Source organism: Macrobrachium rosenbergii, chromosome 10, assembly GCF_040412425.1.
Source record: "Macrobrachium rosenbergii isolate ZJJX-2024 chromosome 10, ASM4041242v1, whole genome shotgun sequence".
NCBI lineage: Eukaryota > Metazoa > Arthropoda > Malacostraca > Decapoda > Palaemonidae > Macrobrachium > Macrobrachium rosenbergii.
In genome coordinates, this window is record NC_089750.1 from 61,807,207 (window position 1) to 61,822,206 (window position 15,000).

At 36.0% G+C, this 15,000-nt stretch overlaps 1 protein-coding gene across 2 annotated transcripts in view; it reads left to right on the forward strand.

Annotated features, from left to right (window-relative positions):
- LOC136842687 (forkhead box protein J2-like) overlaps positions 1-15,000 on the forward strand; it is a 168,330-nt gene that overhangs the window by 139,943 nt on the left and 13,387 nt on the right. Inside the window, exons 3-4 of one of the 2 annotated variants that reach the window (XM_067110350.1) lie at positions 12,285-12,342; positions 13,249-14,160. In XM_067110350.1, the coding sequence (XP_066966451.1) occupies positions 13,450-14,160 (711 nt within the window). In that variant the 5' untranslated portion in view covers positions 12,285-12,342; positions 13,249-13,449. The remainder of the gene's footprint in view (positions 1-12,284; positions 12,343-13,248; positions 14,161-15,000) is intronic. The other variant, XM_067110351.1, reaches the window with a different exon arrangement.

Consider the following 15,000-nt stretch of genomic DNA (forward strand, 5'->3'; position numbering starts at 1 on the left):
TGACCACTTCCTCCCTAGGACCACTTCCTCTCCTAGTGACCACTTCTTCCCTAATGACCATTTCCTGCCCTAATGACTGCTTCTTCCCTAGTGACCACTTCCTCTCCTAGGACCACTTCCTCTCCTAGTGACCACTTCTTCCCTAGTGACCACTTCTTCACTAATGAACTCTTCCTTTCCTAGTGACCACTTCCTCCCCTAGTGACCACTTCTTCCCTAATGACCATTTCCTCTCCTAGTGACCATTTCCTCTCCTAGTGACCACTTCTTCCCTAGTGACCATTTCCTGCCCAAATGACTGCTTCTTCCCTAGTAACCACTTTCTCTCCTAGTGACCACTTCCTCACCTAGAGACCACTTCCTCCCCTCGTGACCACTTCTTCCCTAATGAACTCTTCCTTTCCTAAATGACCACTTCCTCCCCTAGTGACAACTTCTCTAGTAACCACTTCTTCCCTAGTAACCACTTCCGTAGTAGCCATTTCCTTCCCTAATGACTACTCCCCCCCTCTAATGACTGCATCTTCTCTTTACTAGTGATTACTTCCATTCCCAGGGGCCATTCCCCCCCTAATCACTGCTTCCTTTCCTAGTGACCACTTCCTCCCCTAGTGACAACTTCTGCTAAGTGACCACTTCTTCCCTAGTGACCACTTCCTCCCCTAATGACAACTTCTGAGTGACCACTTCTTCCCTAGTGACCACTTCTTCCCTAGTAACCACTTACTTCCCTAGTGGCTACATCCATCCCTAATTACTACTCCCCCCTTCTAATGACGCATCTTCCCTAGTAACCACTTCTTCCTTAGTGACTTCTTCCTTCCTATCTCAAATAATTCACCTCAAACCTATCATTACTTTCGAAACCCACAGTTTTCGACGTCAGTGACCTTCTGTTGAAACCCAGTCGTTTGAAAAAAAATGTCAGCTGGCCCTTTTAAAAATTGTGGAATTCTGGCCTTGCTTTGTTTAATCACGTAAGTATCTGATTGTACTGTGCACTTGTCCAGTCAATTACTTCGAGTTTTTTTTATCTAATACTTTCCACTGTTTTTGTTCTACAATATTTCTCTTCATCCCCTTTTGATCCTGTCATTGTTTCCATAAGGCAAATGAATTGTTGTTTAATTAGTAAGGGAATCATAGTATCTAAGTGAAATTTCATTTTGGAATGCATACTTTATATATATATATATATATATATATATATATATATATATATATATATATATATATATATATATATATATATATATATATATATATATTTATATATATATATATATATATATATATATATATATATATAATATATATGTATGTATACACATACACACACACATATATATACTGACTGCAATGATATATACATATAAATACTGACTAATATTTATATATATATATATATATATATATATATATATATATATATATATATATATATATATATATATATATATATATATATATATATATATATATATATATACTATACTGTCTGTAATATACTGTAAAAGCACTTACTTTCAAAGTGGGAAATATATAAAGTTTGGAGTTAGATTTATCACTGCCGTCAAAACCTTGAAATTAAAGTCATTTTACACGTTAAACGGCCTTTTCACGTGAAGTAAGACCCTCCACGAAAGTGGGTCAGCTATATATATATATATATATATATATATATATATATATATATATATATATATATATATATATATATATATATATATATATATATATATATAGCATTCAGTACCAAAAGCTCAGTCCTGCATTCTATGAAGACTGTGATGTTTACCTCTGTGAATTTATTGTTCCATAGCGGCAGATGCGTATTATATATCTCGATCTGTTTCCCGTTTAATTAAAATGCCTTTTCATTCTATTTCCTTTTTATTTTTTTTATTCGTATCGCGTGTCCAGTCTCGCTTTTTGTTGGAATGGAAATTTTACACTTCGGGGTAAACACCCTATGTTTTTCAGTACCTTATTTATTGTTATTTCCTTCTGGCTAGGTTGGGAAATGGGCATTAGGCTGCATATTCCACTGGCATTTAGATTTGGAAAAATGGATCATTCATTTTTCATCTCCTGCTAATTTTGTTGAAAGTGGTTGGTGAAATTATATGAGCATATCCCTTAGACTTTATTCCTACCTCCTCCTCCTCCTCCTCCTCCTCATCTTCTTCTTCTTCTTCTTCTTCTTCTTCTTCTTCTTCTTCTTCTTCTTCTTCTTCTTCTTCTTCTTCTCATTATTATTATTATTATTATTATTATTATTATTATTATTATTATTATTATTATTATTATTATTATTATTATTATTATCACTAATGTTGAGAATAGTGATTTGATTTAGCTAAAAAATGATGATCACTGGCGCTTATGTGTGATATGGCTAAAGATACATTTTAAATTCCTTTTAATACTAAGATGATGATGATTATTATTATTATTATTATTATTATTATTATTATTATTATTATTATTATTATCATTATTATTTCTGTATTTCCCTTTACTTCCTCTTACCTCTCCCTAATGAACACCATATTCTTTGGAAGCTTGAATTTCAAGTCAGTGGCCCCTGTGGCCTTGTTCCATACAAATAGGTTTAATCATCATTTTTTTCTATCACAGTCATCCTAATTCCACTGGGTGGTTTTTATTGTGTGAGGTTCCGGGTTGCATCCTGCCTCCTTAGAAGTCCATCACTTTTCTCACTATATGCGCTGTTTCTAGTAGCACACTCTTCTGCATGAGTCCTGGAGCTACTTCGGCATCTAGTTTTTCCAGATTCCTTTTCAGGGATCCTGGGATCGTGCCTAGTGTTCCTATGATTACGGGTACAATTTCCACTGGCATATCCCATATCCTTCTTATTTCGGTTTTCAGGTCTTGATACTTAGATGAGAAAGAAAGAAAGAAAAAGTTTATAGGTTATTATTATTATTATTATTATTATTATTATTATTATTATTATTATTATTATTGAGAAGAGTGATTTCATATAGATTAAAAATGATCAATTGTCGCTTATGTGTGTGATATGGCTAATAATACAGTTTAAATCTCTTTTGACCGTGAGGTAGGATGACCGGATTAAATAGTCAGGTCAAAATTATTTATCCTTTCAAGTTCTTCAAGAATATTCGTTTTTTATGTGTATGTATATTATGTAGCTGTTGACTGACGTCATCGGTAGTGCCTTGACTTCCCTACATATAATGTATACAGTTCTTTTTTAAGTAGGAGTAATTGATGTACTACAAAGCTCTTTACAAGGTATGACTTTGGCCGAAGTCACCAGAGTGTTTTTTTCTTTTGTATTTATGCTTTATCTATTTATTTAGTTATTCGTCTATTTATCTATTTATTTACTTATCTATTTATTCATTTATTTATTTATCTATTTATTTACTTTATTTATTTATCTAACCCATTTATTTATTCATTTATCTATTTATTTATTTATCTATTTATTTATGTTTGTTTTTTTATTTATCTTTCATATTTCTTTATTCATTTATTTATTCATTTCTTTATTTCTTGGCCTCATCAAATCAGACTTTGCACCGAGTCACTACATGACCGGAAAATTAAAAGTTGACCCACTCGTTCTAGTGCGACATTACTATGTTTGACTTCAATTTCGAAGTCATATCATCATCATCTTCACCCAACACCACTCATGTCTTTCTTGAGCTTTGTCTTTCCACAATCTCCTCTCATCTCCAGCCTCCCTGCTCTTTTCAAGTAGGTCTAGGTCTTCCTCCTCTTGCGATGCCCACGATTAGAAGAAGAAGAAGAAGAAGAAGAAGAAGAAGAAGAAGAAGAAGAAGAAGAGGGGGAGGGGGGAGGAGTAGTAGAGAGATATAAAGTCTACGGGATCTGCTCGTATAATTTCACCAACCTGACCCAATCACGTACTGTTTCCTGTGCGAAGGACATGTCTAAGCCACCTCCATGTCCCTTTTATCGTTGTCGCATCTCCATGGGGAACATACGTAGTTTCCTTTATTGCATCACTCTGACTCTGTCCTACCATCTGACTACTAATATTCTTGTTAAAGCTTCATTTTCTAATCGACGAAATCTTTCATAGTTTCATTGTCATGCCATGATTCATGCCCAAATAGCAATACAGATCATGTTAGTCTTGCGTGCTAATGCAGTCTCAGTCCATTGGATTTCTAGATTTTATACAACCTGCATATTATATGATTTGCCACTTTTTGTCTTTCAGAAGAGAACCTGTGTTGGATATAATTACTCGGGAACATTTGAACAATTCAGCCACATTAATCCTTTCTGCATCAAATGTTATTTCATTCCTTCGTGCTTACTCTGTCCCCAGTAACCCAGATGTTGCGACGCCAGTTTTAGCAATCATAATCAATCAATTCCTTGGGTTTATTCTGAGTTCAATCTCTCTAGACATGTGATACGAGCTTTGTAAATCTTGTAGTGTATCCTTGATTAAGACAGCTTTGCCTGCAAATTCTAGGTCTTTCAACTTTCTATCGTTACTGCAATTAAAGCTTTCACTTTCCTCCCCGACCATTTTTTTCCCATTGTGAAATCAATGAAAAAGGAAAACAGCGTAGGTGAAATAATATTCCGTATTAGCACCCTGCTATCTTCTGAAAATCCACTTGAAGACTTCAACAACTTTAACCTGTTTCCACTTCAATTGGCTTTACATATTTACCTGGAAAGCCATAGAGACGCAGGACCTTCCATACTGCTGGTCTGCAGGTGCTATCAAATCTCTTATCGTAATCAACAAAAGCCATCAGGAGGAGGATTTGTAGGTTCCATACATTGCTGCCCAATAGATCTTAACATTAATATTTGATCTGCCTTCTCTAGAACCAGCTTTTTCATCTCTAAACATTTTATCAATGTATTTCTCCAGCCTGTTCAGAATAAGCCTACTGAATATTTTCATAACAGCCGACGTAAGGGCAATGTTCCATAGTTGCCACATTCGTTGGCACCTTTTGTATGACTGCTAATTTCCATTCTTTAAGCTTTGTCTCTTTATCTAATATTTTGCAAAACAGACTAGATAGCGTATGAAGGGTCATTCCAGTTTCAGTTAAAATCACCTCTGTACTGACCTCATCGTAACCAAGTGTTTTCCATCTCCCAGGTTTCTTTATTATTGATTCCGCCTTAAAAACTGAGAATTCGTTCATAAGCACATTCAGGCATTATTCAGCCTCTGGCATATCAATCGAATCAATTAGTCAAAGCGCACGAGCCCTTTTCTCCGGTATCATTTAGCGCCTTGTCGCCAAACTCAATAAAATGCAACGGATATTTTTCATATTTATGCACAACCGAAGCTGGTATGTCCGTTGTAGCGAGTACGCGCAAGGGAGAAGCTGGAAAACTTCATTTCCATCGCAGTTTAAACTAATCTGTGACGCTGTTCGATTGGAACAAATCAATCAGTGATTGGCTGGTTGTCCTAAAGTTTCCCAGCCAGTTGCTAAAGGAAACCAGAAAACTTGATCCTATGACGCTGCCTTTAGGAGAAACTCGCGGTCATATATTCACTTCCTTTTGATAACCACGGATGTATTTCTTGATATTCTAGAGTAGTTGGTCGCCTTCTCTTTGCAATTTGTACAAAGTTATTGCCATAAATTTTGTCCCATTGTCGCCGTTAAAAGAAAACATTGTTATTTATTCACGTGATTTCTCGTTATACATTTCTTTGTGATTGAGCCTAGGACCTCGGATATTTATCCACATTAATTAGATATAAAAAAAAATACCACATAACCATTTTTTTAAATTAAAGTTGTATTCCTGTCATTTCTTAGTATAGAACACTAATAATAGTAAAAGAAATTTTATTGTAACTGGCGATACTGACTTCCATTTATAGGCTAAAGGCAGCTTTGCCAACGTTGTTGCAATTTTACCCATGAAACCTTTTTCGCTTCGTTGCAAATGCTCTCCCTTCCTGTTAGAGAATCACTACTCTCAACTTTTGGAACATATTATAAAGAGAGAGAGAGAGAGAGAGAGAGAGAGAGAGAGAGAGAGAGAGAGAGAGAGAGAGAGAGTCATACATCTTACCCTTCATTTAAGCGGCACAAAAAGTGGCTCGCACGCATGGACAGGGGGATCAAGCGCTTGCAAAGAAATAAAAACGAAAAGGTCGAGAAACATGACAACGACGACAAAGGGATATCAATGTCGTCATTTCGAATTAAAACAAATGTACTTATGAGTTTGAATTCCTGGGGATAGTTATTAATCCCCTTTGCTATATCTTTCATCCCGTTTTTATCGTCATTGTTCAGAATGAGGAAGCATTCCTTTCGGAAAGTGACAAGGTTGCAAAGCGTGCTTTACTTCCGCAGGTATATATATATATATATATATATATATATATATATATATATATATATATATATATATATATATATATATATATATATATATATATATATATATATATATATATATATATATATATATATATATATATATATATATATATATATATATATATATATATATATATATATATATATATATATATACATATATATATATATATATATATATATATATATATATATATATATACATATATATATATATACACACACATATATATATATATATATATATATATATATATATATATATAATATATTTATATTATATACATATTTATATATATATATATATATATTACATTGTATATTTTTATAAGTTTCTCCAGGATTACCATCTGGCTAAAACCCTAGCAACTTCTGCTATTCTTTTATGCTTTTGTTGTTTTTCACCGGTTTCTGCAACTTCTTACCACTGATCCTAGCCATCTTTTCTCCCACAGACTGATGCTTCCTAATCTGAGTCCTCTAAATACAGCGTGTCCGGGAGATGTATTCCACCGACACTATTTTAGGAACAAAGTATCTGCCACCAAACATTTATTCTTAGTCATCACATCCATACTTGCATATTTTTCATATTTTCTCATCTTCAGATCCCTCTTAATTGACTCTAAAAACAGTGTTCTTCCCTTGGATAATATAATCATTAAATCCTTTTTTTTGTTAATCGTATTTTTAGCTCCACCAGTTATAAAGTAACAACTATTGTATCCTTGAATTTTTGACGTTTGACATACGCGTGAGAATTTAATATTGGATATAGGGGAATAAATTTGCTCCCTCTCGTCAAGAATACTGGTACACAAGTCATTCCTAGCTTCTATTTCTGCTTCTATTTTTTTTCTACTTCTTCTTCCTCCCACCCTTTTTTATTACATATTTTGATCATCATTGTACTTCTGTATTTTGAAGGGAGAAATTTTTCCCCTACACTAAAGAAATGTGGTTTGCTGGTCTTATTTTCTCTTGAAAATAATTCCTTTTCCATTTTCGTCTTCCCATCCCTTACCTCTTTGTTAAGTCTTGCTCCTGTACTCAGAACAAGAACTGATTCAGACGATCCTATTTCATAGACTTCTACAACTGCTAAAGTATATCAAGCGTGGCGACTATTCTCTCACTCTATAACATAACCTCAGTCCTTTTATTAGTTGTCTGTAAAAGAAAACTATTGTGCCAGGTTTGCCTGTTAGTCCGCACTTTATTCTGTCCGCACTTTATTCTGTCCGCACTTTATTCTGTCTGCACTTTTTCTGTCCGCCTTCAGATCTTAAAACTTCTAAGGCTAGTGGGCTGCAAACTGGCATGTTGATTATCAAGCCTCAAATCATTAAACATACCAAATTGCAGCCCTCTAGCCTCAGTAGATTTTATTCTATTTGAGGTTAAAGTTAGCCATAATCGTGCTTCTGGCAACGATATAGGAATAGGCCACTACTGGGCCGTTGTCAAATTTTCATGGGCCGCGGCTCATACAGCATTATACCGAGACCACCGAAAGATAGATCTAATTTCGGTGGCCTTGAATACACGCTGTAGGCCTACAGAAAGCTCGATTGCACCGAAGAAACCTCGGCGCATTTTTTACTTGTTTTTTTTTTACGTGTCACCAGTATGGATTCCACAGAGCAATATCTAATGATGACCTTTCCTACGTAACTGATGTTTTGTTATCTTCTTTAAGGGACTTGTAGTCAAGCATAAAAAGCTCCGCTAGCCTAATTCCTTTCTTATAGCTTTATTTCTTCTCTCGATAAATTCATAGATAACTTTATGGGCAGATGTTTTAAAATCCTGCTGCTTACGGCGCAACCTCTGCTTCATTCTTTAGGTCTCTGCTTCTTTGTCCCCCTTTCGTAGCCTGTCAACATTATCGACCGTCCGGGCTACTTGAAACTAGTCGAGAAGAGATCACATCGGTCAAATCGAAAAATAAGTTAAGTATGCCTTAGTTTAACCAGACCACTGAGCTGATTAACAGCTCTCCTAGGGCTGGCCCGAAGGATTAGACTTATTTTACGTGGCTAAGAACCAGTTGGTTACCTAGCAACGGGACCTGCAGCTTATTGTGGAATCCGAACCACACTATACCGAGGAATGAATTTCTATCACCAGAAATAAATTCCTCTAATTCTTCAATGGTCGGCCGGGGACTCGAACTCGGGCCTAGCAGAGTGCTAGCCGAGAACTCTACCGACTCGTCCAACGAGGAACTAAAGCGTCTTTAGATGTTGGCAGTGTCAGTTCTTCATTCATCCCAGTTATCTAAACTGTAGTTTGGTTCTGCCCGTCCCCCTTGTTCATACTGCCCTTATGACTAGAACCGTATATCTTTTGTCCTTTACTTTCATTAAAACTAACTCAAACAGAATCCACTTGATCAACGAACAAGTAAAAAATGCGCCGAAGTTTCTTCGGCGCAGTCGAGATTTCTGTACATCTTATAATCAAGGCCACTGAAAATTGATCTATCTTTCGGTGGTCTCGGTGTAATGCTGTACAGTATGTGCCGCGGCCCATGAAACTTTAACTACGGGCCGGTGGTGGCCCATCCGATATCGTTGACAGAAGCATAATTATGGCTAACTTTAACCTTAAAGAAGATAAAAACTGCTGAGACTAGAGGGCTGCAATTTGGTATGTTTAATGATTGGAGTGTGGATGATCAACATACCAATTTGCAGCCCTCTAGCCACAGCAGTTTATAAGATCTGAGGGCGGAAAAGAGCGGACGGACAAACAAAGCCGGCACAATAGTTTCCTTTTCGGAAAACTAAACTCCAGACCTTCTCTCTGTCCCCCCTAAATTATTCATGTTTCTCTTATCGATATTTCTGTTTGGATTATTGCCCTATTTAACTTGAGGATTAACTTCTCTGTGGCGACTTGTGACAGACAGCCTGACACCCGACAATCAACCATTTCCCACATATACCTTGTGAAAATAAACAAGACTCCGGCTGCATGATTCATTATCTGTCCCTACGTCGCCATATAAACTAAAGAATTCTTTGTCTCCTTGATTATATATATGTATATATATATATATATATATATATATATATATATATATATATATATATATATATATATATATATATATATATAATGTGTGTGTGTGTGTGTGCTTTTATGATGAAAAGGATGTGTTACTTAAAACACGTACTCAGGCAAGTGACTGATTAGATGTAGAAATGTGTCTGATGTTTTGGTCATATGGAGAGAATAGAAATCACAGAAGAGGAAAACCCAGGAATTACTGGATAAATGGTGTATAAAAGGTAATGAAATGGAAGAGTTTTAAATCTTGGAAGCGAGAGTGTATGCGCGCCCTTGAGTGTTTGTGTGTGTGTGTGTGTTTGTGTATGTGTGTGTTTGTGTATGTGTGTATGTGTGTCTGTGTGAACGGTAGCCTACAGTTGTATGGAGACTTCGGCAGCTACTGATGAATCTTATAAGTAGGTATATGATCCGTTTAATACTGTGGAGGAATCGTGTACAAGTATTTCATTCATGATTCGGTAAAATATGAATGCGACAGTTACAAGTCCTACTTTCTTTTTTCTGAGGCCAGTTCCAAAGAGGAAAATACACACACGCACACACACACGCACACATATATATATTATATATGAAGAAGAAAATGTCTTATATACATTTATATTTATATAGATGTGTGTATATATACTGTATATGAAGAAGAAAATGTCAATAAATATATATATATATATATATATATATATATATATATATATATATATATATATATATATATATATATATATATATATATATATATATATATATATATATATATATATATACATATATATATATATATATATATATATATATATATATATATATAATATATATATATATATATATATATATATATATATATATATATATATATATATATATATATATATATATATATATATATATATATATATATATATATATATATATATATATATATATATATATATATATATTAATACAAGAGCGTTTCCCCGTGCATTAACCTCCAAACATAACTCCCCTTTAATACCTCTAAAAGAGAAATCCTCTAAAACCAATATCAGAAAGTTTGTCCTCCATATCGGATCTCGTCACCCAACACCGGCGTATCCTTTTTCGCTATATTTCCCTGCCGGTGAAAAGGGACGGGGCGGGAAAATATACGATTCATAAGTTTATCAAAATGTTTGTGCCTCTGAAATAGTACCAAGGGACTTTTTCCCCAACAGAAATAGCTTCGTTGTCATTTCTCGTATTGCGTTGCAGTTTGTATCGTTGTTTTTTTTATTAGCTTTTTCTTTTGTTACTTTGAGGCTTGAAAATAAGGGATGGGGTGCTGTAAACAAGCCAAGTCCCGCGAGGAAAAAGTGTGGTGGGTTTCACACCTTGTGGGCCGACAGACGCACCTAATGATATTATTATTATTATTATTATTATTATTATTATTATCATTATTATTATTATTATTCAGAATATGAACCATATTCATATGGAACAAGAACACGGGGGGTCATTGACTTGAAATTCAAGCTTCCAAAGAATATGATGTTCATTTGAAAGAAGTAACAGAAGGCAATAGGAAATGCAGGAATAAGAGATCAGTTATTAGAGAATAAAAAATAAATTAACAAATTTATAAGTAAACAGATAAAAATTAAGTAAGTTAAAAAATACAGTGAGAATTGTTTAGGGTAGTAATATGGAGAATGTTGAAGAAAGGGAAGACGACCAGTTCCCGGAAAGGAATCCACGAATCCTGCTGGCGTGAACAGACCCCAGAAACGTCTAATACAATGCGTTTTCTTTTAAATTTTCTTCCCTTTGTAACCGTATTTCCAAAGTAATTTTTTGAGGAAGACTTGACGGTTGGTTATGCTCAGTCCAATGAAAGCCAGACCCGGTGACATAGAATCTCCCCTGACCATCTGTACAGCATAGGAATGGGTGTGAGGCTAGCAACCTCATCCGGAAATCAGTTTACAGAACTAAAGCTTATCATGAAATTTACAACAGACCTTGGGAGCCTAGTTGGGGCAGCAATACGTCACGATAAGGCCACAGAAGTTAGAGAAATAAGGGTATTTACCGTGGAGTGGATTGTTGATACAGGCCTCAGGAAATTCTTCTTTCAGTGAAGAGGCCGATGGGATGGGAACTTGGTGACTTTACTGAGTGGGATCCATCTCTCTGAGAAGGGAAGGTTAGAGGAATTAGTGAAGCCTTGATCCTAAAAGCGTTCAGAGCTGAGATTTATTTTATTATTGTTATTATTATTATTATTATTAAAAACTTACTTTGAATAAATTTAATGAAGTTGGACAGTTAGGTGGGAAAAGTCTGAAGACAGCGGATGACAAAATGGAAGAAACAGTACAGCTGGGAGCCTGGGGTACATAGCACATAATCTTTAATTAATACACCTGTTAGCTGAAATGTCACCTGAAAATAGATGCTAAAAATAACCTCCTAATCAGGAATCTGAACCACTGACCTGTGAAACACCAAAAGGACAAATATATATATATATATATATATATATATATATATATATATATATATATATATATATATATATATATATATATATATATATATATATATATATATATATATTTCAATTTAAATATTGATTTGAAAGAGAGAAAGATAGATAGACAGTGTACGCTCATGCATGCAAGCAATGAAAATATTTATACAGTGTATATTAAAGAGTTACCGCCATGTACAATTTTCTGTCCCTTGTAACAAGCAAGAAAAATGAACACATCACTATCCTGCGTCTGTTTGTGTCCAAATTTCGACAGAAATTAGTATTTAATGTGTTTTTTCCGTTTCCAGGGTACCGCATGGAATGCGCCGGGAGATGTGGCTTATTAAATCGACGTTTCCGGGGTAGGTAAGTTGTTCCTTGTTCATGAATTAGAGAAGGGTTGAAATATTGTTTACCAGGTGGTAATTCAAATCAAACACATTTCCTTGAGCTTCGTAGTATGGCAGTTAATGTCACGTGTTTATATTTCTAAAAGCAAGCAGTAATGGTACATTGTTTTTGTGGAAGTCACTTCTACCTTAGACCAGTGGTTTTCAACCTGTGGGCCATGGGCAGTTCTGAGGAAGGGGTGGGCATGCCACGGACATCTTCAAAATAGTATTAAAAAATGAAAAATCATTTACAGTAAATGCAGGCCAGTGTTTACTTTCATAAATGAAAATGTATAGCTAATAAAGTGTTCTGAAAAATAATTCCACAAATGAAAATGTAAAACTAATAAAGTGTCCTGATAATGTTTTATAATAATTCTATTATCATCATTACACAATTCTGAAGGGCAGTGGGCCAAGAGTATTTAGGGATGCCAAAAATGGGCCATGGGCACAAAAAGGTTGAAAACCACTGCCCTAGACCTACGAAAGTCAAGATTTTTCTATCAGATGAGAACATTGACCAGTCATTGTAATGAAATCCCCGTAGGGGGTTAGCGCCGTCAGTGCACCTCATGCAGTGTACTGTAGGCATTACTTATGGATCCTTTGCAGCTAGCCTTCGGCCCCTAGCTGAAACCCCTTTCATCCCTTGTACTGTGCCTCCGTTCATTCTCTCTCTTCCATCTTACTTTCCACCCTCTCCTAGCAATTGATTCATAGTGCAACTGCGAGGTTTTCCTCCTGTTAAACCTTTCAAACCTTCTTAATTCAGTTTCCGTTTCAGTGCTGAATGACCTCGTAAGTCCCAGCGCTCTGACTTTGGCCTAAATTCTATATTATATATTGTAATTAACTTCCTTTTTTCATCCTCTTCAAGCAATTGCAGTCGTTCGCCAATGCTGCAAGAATTCTAACAGACCTAGAAGACGCCATTCGACACACCAGGTACCGCTAGGATTCTAGAGAAGAGAGAAAGGAATTCTAGAAGGACGTCTCGTAGCAGCGTAGGAAGCGGAGGCCAAGAGAGAGAGAGCCTTCGAATGTTGATGACAAGGGGCGCGTTCATCCTCTCGCAACGATGCAAGGGCTCTCTCTCAACTCCAACGGCATCGTCAAACACCACCACACCATCGTCGCCGGCAATGGCGTCCCCCCTCAGGCGTCTCAGAGCGCAGAGCAGCACGGAACGGGGCTCATCAGCCGAGTGAAAAACACTTACAGCGTGCAGAGAAACGCACTGAACTACCGGGTCTTGACCATGAAGACGGACAGAAAATCAGCTGACGCTGACGCCAGCAGCGGCGCAGGTTTCCTGAACTCATCTCCAGGAAGGCAGCTTAATGGTGGCCTGGGCGATGCTGGCTTCGGGCTGGAACCCTCCATGAAATTCGGGAAGACCTCCAGGTTTCTGAGTGACGCGAACAGCGCCAGTAACCCAATGTCAACCGGAGGGGATGACCTCACCTCTCTCAGCTGGCTTCATTCGCTGGACATGGGCGGCATGGTGCCTCACCTTGCCACCCCGCCCACGCCTCCTGCTTCCCCTCAGCCGCCCAACTTTTCCCCGAGTCAAATGTCGGCGGGAGAGAAGAGGAAAAAGATCGAGGTGGTTGAGAAAGTGGACACCATCGACTACTCTGTGGACGGCAGCGTGAAGCCGCCCTACAGCTACGCCGCCCTCATAGGGATGGCCATGAGAGAGAACCAGAACAAGATGACGCTGTCGGCCATCTACAAGTGGATCAAGGAGAACTTCGTCTACTACAAGACGGCTGATCCATCTTGGCAGGTAAGGCTATTCTACTTTTGCAGTAGCTCATCGCAGTTTTTGAATTCTAGCTTTTTTTTAACATTTCCTTGATTGGCGGTGGTTCTAATGATTAAAAAATATAACAGCGGTCACTGCCACATTCAGAATTTTACTGTCAAATTCGTGGATGAACTTTGTGTGCAGAGAACATCCACAACATTAGCCATTTCTTACTCATAGGGCTCATTAGCAGTTTATATATATATATATATATATATATATATATATATATATATATATATATATATATATATATATATATATATATATATATAATAAATATGTATATATATACATATACATATTCGTATGTATACATATACTTATATATATATATATATATATATATATATATATATATATTTAAATAAAATATGCATATATTTAAATAAAGAACGACAGTAAATAGAGAGAGAGAGAGAGAGAGAGAGAGAGAGAGAGAGAGAGAGAGAGAGAGAGAGAGAGAGAGAGAGAGAGAATGTTGATTCTTGTACGCACGGCTCATATTATGATGGGGTTAACTACATGCTCTTTAAAAGCGAAGAGTCAGGTACAGCATCGGCTAAAGCTGTTATGAGCAAGCACATTTCAAGTAAGGTTTGTTTACCTTCGTTTGTTTATCTGTACTCGCAAAATATTCCGAGTATTTTTTTTCTCGGATTTCATTTTCGTAACTTTTTGGGATTAGATTTTGATCTTGATCTAGATCCAGGTTAGGATCCGGAATAATGTGTGTGTGTTTGTGTGTGTGTGCGTGTACGCGCGCTTTTAGGCACTAATCAGTTATAGAGTTAAGACAAAATTTTCTATGTGTTTAGC